The sequence below is a fragment of the Mixophyes fleayi genome, chromosome 2 (assembly GCF_038048845.1).
Source record: "Mixophyes fleayi isolate aMixFle1 chromosome 2, aMixFle1.hap1, whole genome shotgun sequence".
Taxonomy (NCBI): domain Eukaryota; kingdom Metazoa; phylum Chordata; class Amphibia; order Anura; family Limnodynastidae; genus Mixophyes; species Mixophyes fleayi.
The window spans coordinates 321,287,058-321,304,843 of NC_134403.1; the positions used below are offsets into that span (position 1 = coordinate 321,287,058).

A 17,786-nucleotide genomic window follows, 5' to 3' on the forward strand; every position below is an offset into this window, starting at 1 on the left:
TGAAAGTCAGGAGTGCTGGGACATATGTCACGCTCTGACGAGCCAGCACTGCACCCTTGTGCCAATGGTGTACACAACAATGCAGGTTTTTTTTTCTGTAGGAGGGTGGCCTAGCGCTTTTCACCTGCTAGCCATGTCCCAATGATGCATAGACACGCCCCCAATTGTATGAACACAACCACACCCACTTTTGCCATGCTCAACTATAAGGGGGGCCCAATGAAGTTGTTGTACCGGGGCCCTGAATTCTACTTGGCAGCCCTGATTATGATATACATGCAAATAAGACCCATAAAGCAGCAACAAAGGTGCTGAAAATAATACAAAAGTTTTCAATTCCACTTAGAAAACTTAGAGCTAGCTAGAGCACATAGTGAACATATTTTAATATTATTATGATGGCAGAGTATGATGACATTTATTCTATTTTTTTTTCTCTGTTTACACTAGCGCAGTGATTGCCAAGTGTTTTAAAGGTGTCAGACAAGACAAGAACAGACCTCCACTAAGCTGCACAGGTCCTCCACAACTACCAGACACCAAACAGACGTCATCCTGGCTGCTATTCAAGACACATCTGGTGGCGTCATGAGGGGACTTATTTCTGAACAGCACCTACTTGTTCAGCATCCAGAATGAGGAAACAGAAACATGAGATATAGAGTGTTGATGATTTAATGCTATACCACCAGGGTAAGAATGTAGCTCACTCAGTTTGTGTTTGTTTGTTTTTAAATAAGGATGTTTGGAATAATTTGACCAACACATAAAAAAAGTCTAAATAACTGATGATGGATAATATATTAGATGTCTCCCAGTGATTGGATATTGTAATGGATTCTAATAAGGCACTGTTCAGTGTTACAATAATACAAATCTGTCACTAAAGTCTGCCTTTGAAATTACAGCTGACTTGTTGGTTCCAAGTTCTATTGTTAGTTGTCGACTGCAAACATTTACGGAAAATAGGGGTTAATGACTATAAGCTGTGTCTTTGTCTACTGCTGCACAAACATTTATTCAGCCCATGACACCATTGTGTGTATGTATATGTGACAATGTAAAAGTTAATTGCAAAATAAAATAATAAGAGCCCAGATTTACTTATGTTGATATTTGCATACAGTTTTGTAGCGTTTAAAAGCATGTCATTATTCCAAGTTTAAACAAGCAAAGCAGAGATTCTTATCCCATGGTGTAAATGAATCTGCGCATTCTGCAAGTCGCCGATATTCTGCGACTTTGTAGAGCAGATTTAAAACGGCAGTGTCTTTGTCTGTAAAGAGATTGCCGTTTTAAATCTACCCTGCAAAGTCGCCCGAATATCGGAGACTTGCAGAATTCGCAGATTGATACATTTACCCAATGAGTTACAATAGAAAATGTGTCATTGTGCAACTAACTGTGGGTCCTATTTATAGTTTTTGCTAAACCTTTAAGTAATACCAAATAATAAGCAAATTATATTTTAAAATTATTTTGTACATGATTATTTTGTACAAGTACCTATTTTCCTAAAGCTCAACAGCAAGTTAATTATTAAAATCCAAACTGAACATGGGTGCTGAATCTAGCTCCCAAATGGTGAACGAGGGGGGCTAAATATACTTGTAAGTTTTGCCATTAATTTGGTTTTCAAAGAGATATCCTCTGGTGTTGATTATTTCATCTTACTTTTTGACATTATGTTTTTAAACCATCTTTCATATTCTTCTCTCACTTTTTGCAGCTCCTACATTGCTGCCGTCAACATATTACCAATATTGTAGATACTGCGGTCTGCGATCTGCATCTATCCACCAGCTGACAGAGTCCTTAGGCTGGTATCACATGGACATATTTGAACATCGCTCTTCTCCATCCAGAAAAGCACAGCAATCTTAAGTGTCTGTAATGGCACTTAGCAGTGACTGGGAAACACGCTTTCCATATCACAGAGACGGCTTTCTGCTGCTAAAATGTCAATTCTTCGAGCTACAGCACCTGGAACACCTCCCAATTAGGCAGAAAAAGCAAATTTCTAATTCACTGCTAGAGTTCACTAAAATAGATTCCGAGGGTCTGATTCATCAAGACACGTATCTGCCAATTTTCAGCGTATCGTACGCAAAATAACTCTACGGATGCCCAGAACCAGGAGATACATCTGTGATCGCAGCCCTGAAAGCTCTGTCTTCGAACACAAAGGACACTTAACAGCCTACGGTTTTAGGGAGTGAGCAGGGTGAGGAAGAGGGTTTTGCCGTAGTCAATATACAGTATGGACGTGCCAAACTCAAGCACATGCAGCCACATCCGAATCAAGGCATCTTAAAGTTATTTGTTTTTCTGTCGCATCTATTGATCCAACTACACGGCTAGTCCAAGTCCTGAGCAGTAGCGATGACAATCTGGTAAACATGCTAGAACATGTATGTGCAATCATGTACAACTCTAAATGTATTCTATGTTCAGTGGACATTAAGAACATCCTAATAAATGGTTCTCATAAGGTTTTTTTTTTTTACTGAATGATCATTAATGTCATTATTATTGACACGTGGCATTAAATGTGTGTGTATATAAATATATTTATATAAAAAAAATTCTGTGCTTTCTTTGGTGAAATTATATTCCACATAGGTATTGGATGTGCAGTGTCATGAGTAGTAGACAACAGCAGACCTACACCTAATGTTAGATTAATAACAGTTATTGTAACCTCCGCACTAGAAATCTTTCAAATGGTTACTATTCAAAGTATATTTTCAAGCTTTACCCATATTTTCAGATCTTGGTATCACATTTATGATTCCGAGACAAATTAATGTAAGAAGAGGGTGCAACTTCCAGTAGTATACTCTAATACACATCAGTGGGAGAGAAGGAAAAGATACTGTGGAAGGCACACCTCATGTGTGTGATTAATGTATTAAACTAACTAGGATAATAACCAGTATAAAGACCCAAAACCAATTTTTTTATTAATGTTTTGTTAAAATAATTATTATAAAAAGCAAAATATTAAAATAAGGATTTGGTGGAAAGCTCAGGGGTATATTTTAATGTTTATTATAGCTAATAAAAAATGACAAATTAAAAACTACACCTAAATTCTACAACGCACGTATCTTGAGAACCGTGCCTTCATATTTTCGGGAGTGTGCAAAGCAAAAAAAAAAAGAGTAACTTTGCACTTTGGCAAAACCATGTTGCATTGGAGGGGGATGTACATTTCAAATGTGATGGTATATTTGTAGTTAAGGTAGGGTCTGTCCTTGATCAACTTTATATTTCAGTGGAAAAATAAAGCTATTAGGTATTCGTCATTGCAAAAATATGCAAATTACAGATCTGGAACTTTCGTGTTCTTTAATGAAACAAACATAAGAAAGAAGAATTTCAGAAGCACAAATAAAAATGTTTCAATAAAAACACGTTAGCAATTAATGCGGAGATGGGACATATTTGCTTGCATGTGTCATTAACATACACTTCTCTCCATAGACTAAACATGCATTCTTTTCAGCAACTTGTTTACGCATTTATTTTAGAAGAGGATAACTGAAGACAGTTGATTATTAGAACCCAAAGGAAAGCAGAAGCAAAAAGGAAGCATAATCTTGCACAAAACCTTTGACAGACGAAATATTGTATTAAACAGGAAAAGAGCCAAAAAAGCAAAACATGATTCTAAATTTAAATGTAAATGGTTGTATAGAAGGGAAGTTCACTAAAGTGAAGGGTTATTTAATGTATCACCAAGCATTTATAAAATGTTTTGTGTGCAATGCAACATGTATCAAGTCTTTGGATGTATACTACATAATATATGTTATTAAAGAGCAACTAAATCTATTATTTGAAATTGCTATCAAAGACTGAGCATTTCTAAACAGACCTCTACAGCAAGTGATTACTGTATGTTAGGATGCAGGTGCTTCTCTAACACAGCAGACAAAGAGTAACTGACTGAGTTAAACATTGCTCAATGAATTATACAAAAGTAACAAAAGAAAATCTGTACAATAAATAAATACAGAACAAACTACTTTCTACAAATGATTGCAAAACAAAATAACAATTAGTTAGGCTATATTACTTTTTAAAAGCATAGCTCAAGGGGAAGCTGGCTTCAATCCAGATGACACAGAGTGAGTTGGAGTAAAGAATGTGATGGCAGCTCTATCATCAACAAAATGTATTTCTTGCTCAAATACTGTAGAGGGACAAAGAAAGTGTTAAACCCATTAGCGGAACATATTGCGAAGAAACTGCAGACGTGAAAATGTAACATATGAGAAGAGCACTTTAATGAAAGTAGGTGCTTGTGTCTCAAGGATTGAGCATCAAATTACTTGTCATTCTCTTGGTTGTTTTTTATTATAGTTCCTTTGTGTTTATATTGTTTTATTTCTACATTATTAAAGTGGATTAAGGATGTGTCATGTTTCTTGAAACCATATTATATATATATATATATATATATATATATATATATATATATATATATATATAAATATATACATATATATATATATATAAATATATACAGTGGTCAAACAGGAAATTTTGAAGTGGTGGCATGGAATAAGTAAGCAGTGGCGGGCTGGCCCGGGGGGCAGGGGGGCAGCTGGGTTAGACGCTTATTAGGGCCGGGGGGTAGGCCGGCCGGCCGCCCCCCCCCCGGATGCAAAAAACAGTTTCCCCCCCGCGCGGCAGCATCCGATGTCATCAGTTGTGGCCGCGTCAGCACACAGGCGGCCGCATCACATGACAGGGGATGCGGCCGCGTCATCTGACGCGGCCGCATCCCCTGTAATATGATGCGGCCGCCTGTGTGCCCCCCGGCCATCCCTCTCCCAGCCCGCGCCTGTAAGTAAGTGAATGGAATTTGAAAGTTTTATAATCAAACCTGTTGGAAAAGTGGCAGTATGATCAGGAGCTTGGACGCAGGTGGGCATCTGCCGCTGTGTTGGTTCCATAGCATAGCATACCAGTGTATGCCAGCCCACTTCGAATATATATATATATATATATATATATATATATATATATTTATACTCTTACACACAGACGTCGAAGAAGGAGTGCATACAGTGGTATGCCATCCCACCACTTCTCCTACTGCCTTTATTGCTAAACTATCAAATTCCATTCACTTACATAACCATTAAATTTTTTATACCGCCACTTCGAAATTTCCACTTATTTTGACCACTAGATATATATATTATTAAAGCTGTGTAGCAAGAAAAAAATAGTAATATCAGTAATATGTGGTATTAAAATTAACTCTTTTCCCATTACTAGTAATTAAATTACTTACTAGCAGCAATATGTTTGCCTGTGAAGCCCTTTTTGTGCAATGCAATGATGACTGCACATGTTTCATGAGGAAGAAAAATGATTACAAGCACCACCCTCCTTTTAAAGCTTCCAGTCTGTTATTCTAACTCAATCAGCATGAGAGTGATATCCAACCTTGTCTTCCTCAACACTTTCACCTGTGTTAATGAGAGAATCACTGACCTGATGTCAACTGGTCCTTTTGTGGCAAGGATGAAATGCAGTGGAAATGTTGTTTTAGGGATAAATTTAATGTCATGGCAAAGAGGGACTTTGAAATTAATTGCAATTCATCTGATCACTCTTCATGACATTCTGGAGTATGCAAATACATATGCAAATTGCCATCATATAAACTGAAGGAGCAGACTCTGTGAAAAATAATATTTGTGTCATTTGGCCATGACTGTACTGGCCATCATCCTCCTCTTGAAGAGCAAAGGACCGCAAGTGTTAAATATATGTAGCTCAAACTTTTAGGAATTAGATATATTTTTAGCCCTACTGGAAATTGTAGGTTACCGGTTTCCTGGTTGCTCTACGAATGTTAAGAATTGGAATAATTTAAAATCAGTGTCCCTCTTTCAGGCTTACAATTTGTTATGTTTTATAGTCAATTCAAAACCAAGGCTTTAATTCCCTGACCTCCATTTGCACCTATGCTAGAATCAGGCACTTTTAATGTACAATAATGAATAGGTTTCATGAAATTCCTTTTGGCTCCATAACATTCTGTAACATAAATTTAAAAACATGTCTAATCTTTTTAAAGATAAACATAGGATGACCAAATGGCAAAGTATTGGGAAAGCGTGACTCTCTGCTTTACGCTCATGCTGAGACTTCATCAATCTATAGTAAGGCTCTATCGTATATCACAACAAGCAGATTCCATTCATATCATTATGGAGGTCCTTCATGTTAGACTTGGGTGCTTTCCAGAGCAGAAAAGATAAAACAATAGTCTTCTTTTGTTATATTCCATTGTAAAAATAACACTGAAAACAGAGAGGAGGTTAAAGGGCGTCATGGCATGTGGTCTATATTACTGTCGCAGACATATTTTTTATGTATGTACTTCAGAAGTTTTTATTTGGCCTTTCAAATACTTAAATAATTTAAAAAAATATATTTAACAGGAACCTTCCAAACCAAATAGTGGAATCGTATACAATTAATGACATAAAATATATTCCAAAAAAGCTAAAATAAAAAACACAAATTACAATCACAAAATAGACAAAAGCAGACATCAGAGAAGATAAAACAGAGAAGATCACCCTCCTTTTAGATGAGGTCATGCCTAAAAATAGTGTCGGTTGACTGAGGGAGCTGGGAATGCGTCCACATATAATTATTTCACACTTACGCGAACACAAATACCTGCTCGCATCATTTCCACCTCTACAGACAGAAGGGGATGTAGAATTCTAGATAAGAATTAATTTGAGGTGTGCATGAGCAATATGTTTATCATACCTTCCAACTGTCCCAATTCAAGGGCCGTAAAAAGAGATGGGGCTTACAAAATTGGTCTGACTTTTGCCCTAAAGTGGCCATTTCTGGCCATGAAGTGGTTGTTTCTGGGTGGAAAACAGGCATCTCTTGGTGGGTATGTGTGTATCAGGGCAGGGTTTATTTTGTCCCTATTCTATGTTGGGTGGGGGTTTTTTTAGTAAATTATGCTAAAAAAATGCCATATGTGTAAATAAGTGTCCAAATTTTGATTTTGTATCTACCAGCTATAAATTGAACATTTGAATAAGATTTGTGGCTCATTAGTACATATTTACCAAAACTAGATGGACCTGTCCTCTGATTTTATTTTGTTTGCTATACTAAATAGTTGTGCCCTACCTAGTTAGCAAAAATGGGGTCTCCCTTGACTCAATTTCACATGGGAGAGGGTACTATATACAAAGCACTGTTTATGTGCTATGCTTTCTCCCAGACGGGGCTTCCTCTAATCCCACACAGCAGGAAAGCTGTAAGGTCTGCACCTCATAAGAGGCCGGGGAGTGAGCATAGAAAATTGTAAAAGCTAATGCTGAATAATGCGTTCTCCTAGGGGTTTCAAGAAAAAATTGGAAATTATTTTTTTGTTTACTTTGCCATATGCACTATTTAGTAAAGCAAACAAGCAGCTATGATGCTGCTTGTTTGATTTACTAAATAGTGCATATGGCAAAGTGGTGACAAGTGACAAGTCCACTTAGAGTGCATTATAAACATTCCTACAGTGTTCGGGGAAAAACTATCTTTTAGGCCTCTAATAAACAAGACCAACATACTGAAGTCCATAGATTTAGGATATTAGGTATACAACAATGACAAGTTATATATGAAGAATTCCTTAACCTGGAATTCCTAAACTGGAATATAGGATTTAAAGTTATTGTCCATAGTAATAATATGTTGGCAAGTTGCGCATTGATTATATCTATGTTTAACACACATCAGCATCATCAGCTATTTATATAGCGCCAATAATTCCGCTGCCCTGTACAGAGCACTCACTCACATGAGTCCCTGCCCCATTGGAGCTTACAGTCTAAATTCCCTAATATACACACATACAGAGCGAGAGAGACTAAGGTCAATTTTGATAGCAGCCTATTAACCTACAAGTATGTTTTTGGGTTGTGTGAGGAAACCGGAGCACCCGGAGGAAACCCACGCAAACACGGAGAGAACATACAAACTCCTCACAGATAAGACCCATTTATATCAGTATAAAAATGGGAAATATGTATAATTGGAGTTGGGGATTAGTCTGACTCCCCCTAGTAATGTTTTGTTTATAGAGTGGGCTAGTAGGGTATTTATAGAGGGTTCCTTCTTAACAGCTACTGGTAAATTATCAGATAGTGCAGGAGATGCAGTTGGACAACTTTAATAATTTGCCGGTTCCTATGCACACTATTTCTGATTTTTAATGCTATATTATAGCATTGCGATGATCTGCAATGCATGGATGGTTTGCTGGATTGGATGTAGGTAAATAACTATCCAATAGATTTATTTACTTTCTCTCAGCTATGGCCCTATATGAAAATTGATCCACAGGAAAAATGTGTTGTAACCCATAACACTCAATCACATGAAATCATTTTCTAGCACAGTTAACAAATGGAAATCAAAACATGCTATTTGGTTATTATGGAATGTGGCACAGATTTTATATAGATTTTGATAGCCACATATGTCTTTCTTACAGGAGTAGTCAGACAAACTAAAATGTTCAGTTTTTTATGGAGCATGCTCCTGTGACAGATATTACCGGTAAAGTGCTTAAAATAATTATGTAATATAGTTTATTTCACCAATGTAAGCCCAAGTTTAAGATGCCAGCAATTGATTTTCATTTTATTGTGCATTTATTGTAATGTGTGATACATACACCGGACATATGAATTAATCAAAATGTATGCAATCTTTATCATTTTATTTTCTAGAACTTTTAAAAACAATAATGCATGTGGTCTGTTAGGGAATTTAGACTAACTCCAATGGGGCAGTGACTGATGTGAGCGAGTTCTCTGTACAGTGCTGCGGAATTATTGGAGCTATATAAATAGCTGATGATGATTATCCACCAGTTCTCTTGCTCTTTGAGATGACAAGTAGGATACACTCAGCTTATATCTTTATGCCACAACCTGCCATATACACACACATAACAAAAACTAAATCCTTGGGGGGGGGGGGGGGGGGGAATGCCCAACAGTACAATAACTATGTCTAGCAGTGTTATGCTCATAAAGTACAATATTACTATTATGCAGTGTTTCACTATAAAGAGAAACATCACTAATTCAGTAATCACGTGATGGATATATGGACAGATTTTCTTCCCCCGTAGAATTCCTGTACTATGCCTCTTTACAACATTATCTTCCTGACTGCGAAAGGGTTACTTATTTAAGGGGGTGGCTAACATTTTGAGCCCTATTATTTTTGAATCACATGCATTAATTCATACAGACAGCTATCCATACATAGGACAACAAATGTTCTTACAGGACACAAAGAACTATGTAAGTGATACAGCTGGTTCACTGACTTGCCACATTCCTCATTCTTTCCTTTTATCACATGCAGCCTTCAAAACATATGTACTTTCAGAATGTATTCTTGATAATGTTCGCAGAGAGAAGTGAGCTGGCAACTTGCACTGAGTCATTTCCTAATGCTGTTCGACACAGTACCGATTTCTAAGCAAAGCGCTTATATCCAATGACCACATAATTAGGTCACTGCTGCGTTACCACAACTGTCACTCTTATATAGCAGTGTTACATGTTTGTTTGACAAATGCTTCCCATAACAGTCCTCATAAATGACATAAACAATACATATGTGTACACTTACAAATGTGCAGGTCTGTTTCCTTGTCATATAAGATTTATGTGCAGTGATTATACATACACTGTACAACTGACAATGAAACATAGAGCAGAGAACGCTCATTCAGTCCATATAGTCCATTATCCTATTTCATTATAGGTGTCTAAGCCACAATTCCCTCCATCTCCAAAGAGCAGGACTGCAGTGTGTGTTCTAGATCAGGGATTCTTAGCCTGTGACACATTGGGGCACATCAGATACATTGAACACATTGAAGGTTTACTGCAACATTATAATTTTAACTTAAAATGACTGTTTTATGCAGAAAAAAAATCAAAGGGTAAAACCTTTACAGAGACAGGCAGGGGCAAACGCAGGATTTGTAGAGGGGGGTTTCCACACCACGCCGCCAGTGGGCATGACCAGCATATGCATGGGGGCATGGCTATAAATTTAGACAGTGCTTGGCTGCTCTCCAACTCTTTCTATCCCCATAATATACATGGGCAATGCTGCGTGCACTACTGTTAGGTGCACACAGCTCTCCCTTTTCAAGCAGAGCTGTGTGAAGCGGGAGCAGGGTCCAGCAACCTCAATTATACAATGCCCCAGGCTTGGAGTGGGGTTTCCAGGCACTAGGAACCCCTCCCCCCCCCCCTCGGTCTGCCTATGACAGGAGCATACTTGGTAAACTTACAGACTGAAGAGGTACATGATCACAAATAGTTTTAGAAATTCTGTTTTAGCTACAGCACTTGCTCTCTTCCTGTTGGCATCTTGTTTTTTACAGGAAGATCCTTAGAAAATGGAGACATTAATAATGGATATGGCATTTGGTTAATGGAATCATAATCTTCAGACAATGTTCTCATATGTAGAGAGAAACTGCTGTGATCAGTGGTGGAAGTGGGGGTGTATATGGTGGTATGTCATATTCATATTCCATTCACCTACATTCCAATTACATTTTTCATACAACCACTTCTATATTTCCATATCACCACTTCTATATTTCCACATTCACCATTGGCTGTGATCATATTATTGATGCCTACATCTGTGGATGAATAAGTCACACTTTGCCTTTGGCCAGCCGGGTTACACATGTGCATATCCCCTCAGCCTAGGACAGCAAGATGGTGAGTTGACCCTTACAGCCAGCTCTGGGCTACATTTGCCAAAGCAAATGAGTATTGCTCAGCAAGATTTGAATAATATATTACGGCAATAGTTGATTTCCTGCAGTATGTGAATATAGATATATATATATATATATATATATATATATATATATATATATATATTTATATGCAAACGCAGAGCAATATATGTGGTCTTAAGTTATCTTTCGTGACCTGGCGCATCTGTCCATTAAAACAATAGTTTCTTCAGAGGTAGGTTGTATACGGAACCCCAAGTCTTGTGAGGTTCATAAACCAGCGTCTACCAATCAGTAGGCTTACCTCAAAAATATCCAGTATACATTTCCATCATTAAAAAGTATACCAATGAAGCTGTTATATTTTAGTGGCTGAAAGATGGTGTGCAATGCCTATTAACATACAAATAGCTCAGCTATTAACAACTAAACAGAGACAAATGTACAATTAGTGTTCCAAACCTAATTAGATCTGTGATACTGTGGAGACATTAGCAGTAGTGAGAGTATGTCCAAATGTTCAAAGTGTTTAACAAAAGAAGATTTAAAAAAAAGATTATTAGCAACAGTAAAAGCTAAATATATCCAAATGTTACTCATTGATTAAATGCATGTATTGCACTAAATATCATACATTACATACAAAGCTATCAATGTATGATATTTAGTGCAATACTTGTATATATTAGTTAATATATATGTATATATATCCTTGTTTAAAATGGACTGAAGCAGATCTCACTAACAAGTTGTACATTTCTTATTAGCTAAACATAGCTATATCAGCTATATTTTGCTTTTACTGTTACTAGAAATCTGTTTTGCATTGATAAACAGTGTATATTGCTCTGTATATTACATAAACTGCTTTTATTATTTATTGCCTGTGTGGCTGTGAACTAAGTTGTGACTATGACAAATCAATGAGCTGAAGTGTCCTGATTTGTTTTCACCTTTGTGGTGATTTAGAGACTCATTGCACCTTAATACTTGCTGTGTTAGAGCTGCATTTATTCAGTAGAAGCACAAGTATTATTAGCTGGCCGACAGCATTAATCTATCATTTATTAATCAAAATATTTAGTCTAACCATTTATTACACATCAGGTTTATGGAGTTCTATAGCCTAAGAAAAGAGAGTACATAAAGGAACATTACTCTATTGGATATCTTGATACCGTGTCTGGTCTAAGAAGCAGTACATGGAGTGGAACCTACTTCTCCTTCCCTGATCTTACCCTATTATATGACCCTCACTCACTTTTACATTATAAACCTCTATTGCATTAATCCCTTTCTTACCCTACTAATTTTTCTTCTTCTTCTTCTTCTTCTCTATTTATATGACACCACGAGGTTTCTGCAGCACCATACAAAATACAATATGAACAGTAGACCATACAGGGTACAACAGTACAGAATAAGACAAGTAAAACCAAGACTCCAATAGCTCCAAGCATAGCAAGTACAGTGATATTAGAGAGGAAGAAATGGAACTGAGACAGAAGGGAAGAGGGCCCTGCTCATATGAGTTTACATACTAAAGGGTTGGGAAACAGACAGCAGGCATGAAAGGAGTCAGTGGAGAGAATCAAGCGCAAGGGGAGCGCTAATAGGAAAGATGGAGGAGGAGAAAAAGGATGGGGAAGGTTAGGTGGATGGCTGGTAGGCTTTGAGGAAAAGATGGGTTTTGAGTGCCCATTTGAAGGTGCTCAGATTAGGGGACAGACAGATGGTGCAAGGGAGGTCGTTCCAGTGGAGGGGGCCAGCATGGGAGAAGTCTTGAATTCTGGCGTGGGGTGAGGTGATCAGTGCGGAGGAGAGGTGACGGTCATTGGCTGAGCGAAGGGAACGGGAGGAAGTGTGAATGGAGAGAAGGCTGGAGATATAAGGGGCAGCGGAGTGGGAGAGGGCCTTGTAGGTGAGGATGAGGAATTACCCTATCACCTATCCTACTACATGCCATAAACCTATTAGCATATTCCAGGCACATTATGCTAATGCAAATTTGCAATAAGGTGAATATGTATATGAGACACAGTTCATTGTGTGGACAATGAGACCTATGCAGTTTGCTGGGTAGTATAAATCATTATTATTTATATCTCGCACTGTACAATTTTGAATAAAACTGAACAGTGCTGACATACTAGAAGAGACTTATAGAAGAGTCAGATGACTATGTTCATGAGAGCTTACAAGCTAAAGCAACAAAGAAAGATTAAAAGTAGATGGCGTTAACCTGAGCGTATAGCACATTTATTTCATGATGTAATACACTTTTGTAAGTGTTTTCCCTTTCTGTTTTGCTATCAGACAGATTCCACAAATGAATGCGGTCACACAAGTGGCCAAGTTCTGTTTATTGAGTATGTGCAGACTGACAGCATGAATCAGACAAGTACAATAGGCGGTTCTTGCAAAGCACACCTGTGATTTGTGTAATTACTAATCTACTACGCCAGCAAGAACACACAATTTACAGAAGAGTCCAAAACTCTACACATGTTTAATATTTTTTTTTCTCTCATGTGGAGACCTATTCAGTGAAACAAAAATAAATAAAAACTACTTAAAAGAGAAAACCTAACTATATGAGGTAACAAAAACATGAATGTAACTTGCAAATATATCAAATAAAGTAGAAAAACAGCATAAAAACTCATGAAATCTAAAGAAAACACTTCTGTAAGATCTAACTGAAAACTAGTTTTGTTTGCAAGTCTGTCGTATGGGACCTCATTCCTACTAAAGGTATGCAGACCTGTGGCTGTATAGAAGAGCTATCCATCTGACACACAGTCCTAGATATGTCCCAGACAACATTATAAATATGACCTCATTTCCTCTATGCCTCCCTTCCCTCAGGAAATCCTTAAACAATTCAAATATTTACCTCTGGAAAAATACCTACAGCAATCACAACCAGCATAACAAATAGTTTTAAAATGACATTGATATTGTGATCTCACCATGGTTCAACAGCTGATACCTCAGAGACTAAATGTCACCATGAATTAAACCAGTGAATATTCACCTAAAAACATGTATGCTGGGCTTGGTCCCCTGACTCTTTAAGCAATTTCATATTTTACTATAACCTCCACTTTTACATTCTCTTATCTTTTCTTAATCTTAAGTAGTGAAAAATGAGCAATGTTAACTCATACATCATTTGACTCCCTTCAGGGGCGTAACTAGGGCTGTGCGATAGGGTCGACTGCCCAAGGCACAAGGCTGAAGGGGGGTGCAGCTTATCAATATTTTAGGTTCATTTTATTAAAACTGATAAGAGGGCAGTATTTTTCTTTCTCACCACAGACGCTAACATTTTAAGTTATGGCTCTGACTCCCGTACTTGGAGATACTGTCCATGTTTTGCATCTAACATTTCGTCATGTATTTCACTGAATACATCGGTCTCCTAAACATACATGATGTTACCCCTAAAAGTTTCCTCACAGGAGCACAGGGCACCTTGTTTCCTGTTTAACTTACTACCATGTTTTCGCACAATAATTTGCAGTACATACTGGTTTGAATGGTGTGTCAGAGAGTTGTTATTTATTTAAAATAATTCCTCTGCAGGACTGAACACCTGGAAAATAGTCCTGTCACTAAATTCTTTAGATTTGTAAACATCCATGTTTCATCCAGGAAAATAGTAGAAAGTAGCAATGTGATTACTTCATTAGATTTCATTGAGTTTTGATATTGGATTGTTTTCATATAACTATCTTGCTGAGATAGTCTTCAATAGTTTGTCACTTAACATAGGGGCACAGTGGTTAGTGTGGCTGCCTCACAGTGCTGAGGTCAAAGCATTGGTTCCATATAGAGCCCATCCTGTGTGGAGTTTGTTCTGCATGGGTTTCCTCCGGGTGCACCAATTTCCTCCCACTCTCCAAGGACATAGGGATATATTTACTAAACTGCAGGTTTGAAAAAGTGGAGATGTTGCCTATAGCAACCAATCAGATTCTAGCTATCATTCTTTTAGTACATTCTACAAAATGACAGCTAGAATCTGATTAGTTGCTATAGGCAACATCTCCTTTTTCAAACCCGCGGTTTAGTAAATATACCCCATAGTGGCAGGTTAACTGGCTGTTCATGAAATTAACCCTAGCCTGTTTGTGTGTGTCATGTGGTAGGAAACATACAGTAGATTGTAAGCCCCACTCAGGAAGAGACTGAGGTGAATGATTCAATATTTTCCTTACAGTGCTACGTAATATAAATAACTGTTAATAAACAAAGTAAAATAAATAATTCTATGTGGAAGGATATGGTAAGAATATTAAGCCTTTGTCTTCTCAATATATAGCTGTTTTCTCTGTCTGCTCCTATCTACAGTTAGTAACCACATTGAAAGCACAGAAGATTGTCATCTGTCAGCAAATTAATCAATTAAATTACATGACATTGGAGCATGAGCAGCTGTTGTTGTCCAAACCCCATCTCATGACCTGTATGAAAGTCCTTGTTTTAAATATATCCATATACCCATATATTTCTATTTTTGACAACTTATAGGCTTTTCTTCCCTTTGTGCTGCAGGATTTAAATATTTTATTCAGTACAAATTAATGACACGAAGAAAAGATTAGATAGAGATGTCCATAAAACAACAAAACTCTTAACAAACTGGTGGCGTCAAACGCGTCAAGTGCTTTCGTCACTAGTTAGTGTGAAGTGAAGAGGAGGGAAAAACTGCAAGACCACTCCACAGTTAGAGATATGGGAAGCGAACATACAAAAGTATATAGATTTCTACCTACATGTAATGGAAAACTATAGAATGCATTGTTTCATGAGACAGAATTAATTTTTGTTGATGATAACACATCTCATTTGTATAGTGCCACAACTTTCTTCCAACTTAGATTTAGTTTGTGCCAATGGTATAAAGCCAAACGATAAAGTGTCATTTTAACTACTTTGTCCAACATACATGGTTGAAATTGATCCAATGGGTTAAACTAAAAGAAAGCTTTAGAAATTATTAATTGGCCACTGTAACACAATGGCAGATAGTTATTTGAATGAATTAATTATTACACTGATAACTGACTATGTAATAATAATATTTGTAGCTTATAATAATATTTTTCTATGTAGTCACAAGTTTCTGAAGCGGACAGCTGACATAAGCTGTGTATAAAGTTTCCTTTGCCAGTTCAGCATATAACTTTTGATACTTGATACACAGGTGGTCAAACTCTGAAGTCACAAGGACTGATTACAGGGTCCTAACAAAAACCTACAAGTTTCTCATGGCTATTGTTATACACTTAGTACACTAAATCAATGCTGGTCTTCAAAAACAAGCAATTAAAAGTGCATTTCACTTACAGCTATTGTCTTGATTACTATTACAAATATTAATGTAATAGTATTTATTGCAATCCACCACTACAAGCTGTGACATTTGTCTAAAAGATAATTATTACTTAGTTTTGGGAACAACTTAAACTTTGCCCCAACATTTTCTTTAATATATTATTACAAAATGATGTCATGCATGACATAAAATTGTTACATACTTTCAATGACATGCATAATATCATGGACCCCTAAAAATTAAGAACAGGATGCAGACCTACATATTAATTAGAAATAGAATGTCATGTCCATTCTGTGACAACACTCCCCCCTACAGGCTATTAGAAGATTTTTTTTTTTACAAAGGAGTGAGTTAACCAGATGTTTTGAGTGCTGCTTACTCAGTTATCAATGGTTTCAGGACAGTGAAGTTCAAATGGGTTCATCGTGTACATCATCACACCATTAATGATGACTTGGAGATAACTGTCATTCTTGAAATGTGAGTTGTTTTGAATCAGTGCAGCAATTACAACTAAATAGCCGTTATACATACACACATTCATTCATACATACATACTGGCAATATATAAATCCTGGTGATTGGTTCAAGCACTGTACATTGTTTACGTCTGTGTCTTGCTGTACACATTGTCATCTTTACGCAAGCCTTATATATAAGAAGCAGTATAGTTTTATATAGCACATTGTACAAGTAAAATAGATATTACATTATTAGCACACAAATTTAAATGAGTTCTTTAGTGAGAGATTGCACTATTAATAATTGAAGTTAGAATTAAAAAAATTCTAGTTTGATACATTCCATTGCAATAAGAACGTCTATTTTAAATTGTTTTCTGAAATTAACAAAAATGGCTTTGACTATTATAGCTGCCAGATTTAAGTTATATATATATATATATATATATAATAAGTGTTTACAGATTGTGTGTACATTACAAAGATTGCTATATTGCATTGTGACTTAGATGTACATGTATTATGTTGAAGTGATTGCACTCACCTGCGATTTGAGTAACTGGTGCTTGCGGATGCTGAGTTTTGATCAGGGTAGTTGTGCTGGAGAGTGGATGCTGGGAACTGATACATAAACCCAGTCCCATAGGTAAATCCAAATAAGCAGGAAGACCAGAGCAAAACCAGAGGATATTTCATTTTTATAAATGGAGAAATCATTTTTGATGTGAAAAATGAATGAGCAGATCCAGTGGCAAACTAGAGGATTCTAAACTACAACAGACCAAAAGCTCTGCAAAGCTAAACTAAACACACAGAAACTGGCTGCTCAAGTCATTCTCTGAACTAAAGTCCTTTAAATTTGGTGAGGTTTGCTCCAGTCATTGAAAAGGGGGCTGTAACACTTTAACATTACATATTACCAGCACCATCTGGTGGCGATTCTGTTAAATGTGCTAAAAATAAAAGCAAGAATCGCTGAAAGCAATGCACTTGAAGAATGGTACAATTTGAAGAAATGATAGGTATAAAAGTGCATGAATTTAACATTGAACACATTAAATATATGTATGTTGCATTGCACCATTATAATGAGTTCAGATGCACGCATTAATAGTCAAACATTGGAGCGTTCATCTAAGTCAAT

General features: G+C 36.8%; 1 protein-coding gene across 1 annotated transcript in view; it reads right to left on the reverse strand.

The window, feature by feature from the left end:
• The window catches only part of COL26A1 (collagen type XXVI alpha 1 chain), a 374,834-nt gene extending 357,355 nt beyond the window's left edge, over nucleotides 1-17,479 (reverse strand). Inside the window, exon 1 of the mRNA XM_075196742.1 lies at nucleotides 17,187-17,479. Coding sequence (XP_075052843.1) covers nucleotides 17,187-17,359 — 173 coding nt within the window. The 5' untranslated portion in view covers nucleotides 17,360-17,479. The remainder of the gene's footprint in view (nucleotides 1-17,186) is intronic.
• Between the last annotated feature and the right edge of the window lie 307 nt (nucleotides 17,480-17,786).